Below are 3650 nucleotides of genomic sequence, written 5' to 3'. Positions count from 1 at the left end.
GCCGCGAATCCAGGAGGACCCCCAGATTGCGCACCCTCTCCGAGGGGGCCAGAATTTCGCCCCCTATAGTCAGCGATGGAGTCAGCTGACTATGCCGCGGCGCCGGCAGCCACAGCCACTCGGTCTTGGAAGGGTTGAGCCTGAGTCTGTTCCTCCCCATCCAGACCCTTACGGCCTCCAGGCAACGGGTCATCACGTCTATAGCCTTTCACATGCTGCTGAATTACCTCTCCAAATAGCCTCTGCCATTAGCCATACCTGTTGAGGGTGCTGGGGATTATATCAGTGTTGAAAAACTTCAAGGACAATATCTGCACGGTTGCAATTTACCTTTAATATCACTAAGCGCTGAATATGCCTAGCAACCGATGACAGGTTTACATATTAAACTGACACATTCAGCACATTTATATACTGAGGCTTGCTTGTGGATGTTCCACTTTGGGTATCTTAATGTATTCAGTTCTAAAAGTTAAACAGAAGAGAATGTTTCCTGAGTGCTTGAGCCTAGCTCAGCAGAATTCCCTTTTCATTTTAAATTATTATATTTGCTTCACCGTTTTCTCTATTGGGCTGTTTTTTTAATGATATAAAGTAGGTTTTTTTAATTGGGCAACGTTATAAATGCTACACATACATATATATACATATATGTATGGAAAATCTCTGGAGAAGAGCAAATGGTGGTGTGTTTGGCTGTAAGTTGATTGAGAGAGATTCATTATTATGTGACTTTGATTTCTTTCCTAGTGCTGTGACTTCTGCAAGCAGCTGTTACCTGCTGAGTTTCCGGTAGTGTACGCAGACCGAGCCGGCTACAATCATCAGTGGCATCCATCATGTTTTGTGTGCTCTAAGTGCTCTGAACCACTTGTTGACTTGATCTACTTCTGGAACAATGAAGCCATCTGGTGTGGACGCCATTACTGTGACAGTATAAAGCCACGCTGCGCAGCTTGTGATGAGGTACGGTTACTGTGAAAATGGGTATCCATCGCTTGTCTGCATTGGACCCTATTGTGAGATGGTCTAAACAGCTGCAAGGAGTCAGACATTTATCCAACATCTTTTCTCTCCTTTCCCTTTTAAGCAGGACCCGTATTGATTTGCCAAAAAGGAATTAAAAGTGTGCAGAGTGTTTTTATATATGGTGATCAATGGGATGATCTTTTGCTCATTTCTTCTGGGAAATGTTTGGATTATAAGTGAATTTTCCAGCATGTTTATTTTATACCATGATGTTAAGTGCATGTATTTTGTTTGAACTTAAGCTTAAAAAGGCTAAAACAGATTTCATTTTTACAAGGGGGGCGGGGGTAGAGAGACTCTGCAATCTGCTGCCATTCGGAAGTAAGCTACCCCAGGAGCGGCAGCCAAGTTAGAGGTAGCAAACAGACAACACATTTGCCTTGTATTCCCTGTCTTATCCTATTTCTAAAAGAACTGCTCTAAGCTTCTGGTAGAATTCGCTTACTTTCTCCTCCTCCGTCCCCTTAAAACTAATATGTGGACATAAGCTATTTAGTTTGTATTGATCTTACTAAAGCGACTCCAGGGATAAAAATTTTATTCCTTCCAAATTGGTCCCTTGAGCCTGATATTAAGTACATATACAGTTAAATGTTTTACAGCAATATATTTCCAATAAGAATTCTTGTACCTCTCAGATCTGTCGTCATAAATGTTATTTAGCACATAAATGCATCCTTCAGAAAATGCCCCAGCTGATCTAGCTGAGTTTATAGCTCTTCCATCTCCATGTTTCTTTTTTTAAATAATTTATCAAAACCTAGGCTTGCAAATAAGGCTCGGTTTCTCATTCTTTGAAAATCTCTGAGGAGCCCTGCTTTTCTATAAAGGAATAGCCATCCAGGATCCAAGCTTAATTTTTGCCAGAGCTCACAATCATGGCATCTATTTTCAGAGCCAGAATTATATGAAGTAAACTGGGATATGGGAAATAAGGAAAAAAATAAACAAATTGAACATCTTTCGTATTACTAAATAAATGCTAAATCCCACATGCTAAATTGTAGGGAATATTTTTTTTTAAAAAAAACTAGTTACAAAAAGGTAAATTTGTATCAAATATCCTTTCTGCACCCTATTTCCTCTGCCAGTTGACCCATTGTAGAGTTGAAAGGATCTTGAAAATCAATCTGCTCAGTACAATAAGCAGTCCTTGGCTGTGTTTGTTCCTTGTTGTTTTTTTTCTCACAGCAGCTGATGAAATGGTCCCTTTTTGGACATTCTTGACACCCATGTAGCATATATGCCTGAGACTAGCTGTGGCCTAGCCAATTTTTTACGTGTTAACCATTGCACTGTGTTAGTTAAGAGTTGGGTAACATTTAATGTTAACTATGATCAGAGCGATTTGGCTTTATTCTTATCATGCTGTAAAGCTCATTAACAGCTCCTTTGTAGGTTTCTATAGGAAGAGCAATATACAGCAAACTGAGCTTCCTGAATTATGGTACAGTAGCTACCATTTCAAGAAGGAACTCTGTGTAGTGAGTATGGACTACTGTGAAGAGAAGGAAATAGAATTTGGGAAAGGCATAAAATACATATGAGAATAGGTTAGCAAACATGGTTTTCCTGGAACTTAAATTACTTAAGGAATTCCTGCTTCAGATACATATTGTATAAAGAACACAATATATTTCAGTGAATTCAAAAAGTCTCCTAGCCAAAGGTATTTTTCAAGCATTTGTTTTAAACAATGCTTAGAACTAAATGTAAACTTGTTCTGCAGCTTGGTTGGACCAGAACTCTGCTCTTTATAGGAATGTGTAAATATTTATTTTCTGTGCAAAGCTAAGTAGCATGGGTGCACTCTATTACACTGTTGGCTTGTCAACAGCATTGTGTTTGTATCTCTCTGTGTGTTTTCATAATGAAGACATTCAGGAAAGGAATGATAAATGGACTTGTTTACTTTTACAGATAATATTTTCTGATGACTACCTGCAAACTGAAAGCCTTACCTGGCACAAACAGCATTTCATCTGCCTGGAATGTGAGACCTTGCTGGTTGGCAAACCTTTCATCCTGGATGCAGCCAGCCTGTGGTGTACCTCTTGCAGTAAAAACAAGCTCCCTTAAACTGGGTGTCATTTCAATGCTGATGTTTTTGTGTGTTCTGACTTGGAACGGACTCATTGGTGGGGAGGTTTTAAGCCAAAGAAGTTGCATCCTAAGGATTTAGATCACTAAGTTTATTTGCAATCAAGTAGTTACAGGAAATGAGATGGGAAATGATAATGCAGTAGGAGAAGAATAGAGGAATGGAATGTTCTAGGCCTTTCAGGAAAGACATTAAACATTACAAAAAACTAGGCCCCATTATGTTAAATTATTTCAACTTTGGTATATTACAAAAACAACTACTCCAGGAGGTACACACACACACACACACACACACACACACACACAATTATCATTGTGCTGCTGGGTTTTGCTGCTTTTTTTTGTAACCAAAGGACTATATTTCTAAACTAAATATCACAAAATCATTGCCTACAAATGAGTAGTTTTAGAAATATAGATAGAATGATATAGTGGGAAAATAGAACCACCAATATCTGCAAAAGAAGGATTTCCCTTCTCTGTGTGTTATAATGCATTGCCTCCAAGAAACATGATTA

The 3650-nt window shown here is 38.8% G+C and overlaps 1 protein-coding gene across 1 annotated transcript in view; it reads left to right on the top strand.

The window, feature by feature from the left end:
• Positions 1–3329, top strand: part of LMCD1 (LIM and cysteine rich domains 1) — a 60834-nt gene extending 57505 nt beyond the window's left edge. Inside the window, exons 5-6 of the mRNA XM_015822661.1 lie at positions 751–966; positions 2950–3329. Coding sequence (XP_015678147.1) covers positions 751–966; positions 2950–3108 — 375 coding nt within the window. The 3' untranslated portion in view covers positions 3109–3329. The remainder of the gene's footprint in view (positions 1–750; positions 967–2949) is intronic.
• The last annotated feature ends 321 nt before the right edge of the window (positions 3330–3650 follow it).

The sequence above is a fragment of the Protobothrops mucrosquamatus genome, unplaced genomic scaffold, assembly GCF_001527695.2.
Source record: "Protobothrops mucrosquamatus isolate PMUCROS unplaced genomic scaffold, P.Mucros_1.0 scaffold1636, whole genome shotgun sequence".
Classification (NCBI taxonomy): Eukaryota; Metazoa; Chordata; class Lepidosauria; order Squamata; family Viperidae; genus Protobothrops; species Protobothrops mucrosquamatus.
Note: the sequence above shows the minus strand (reverse complement) of the source record. Positions and strands in the feature narration are given on the sequence as shown.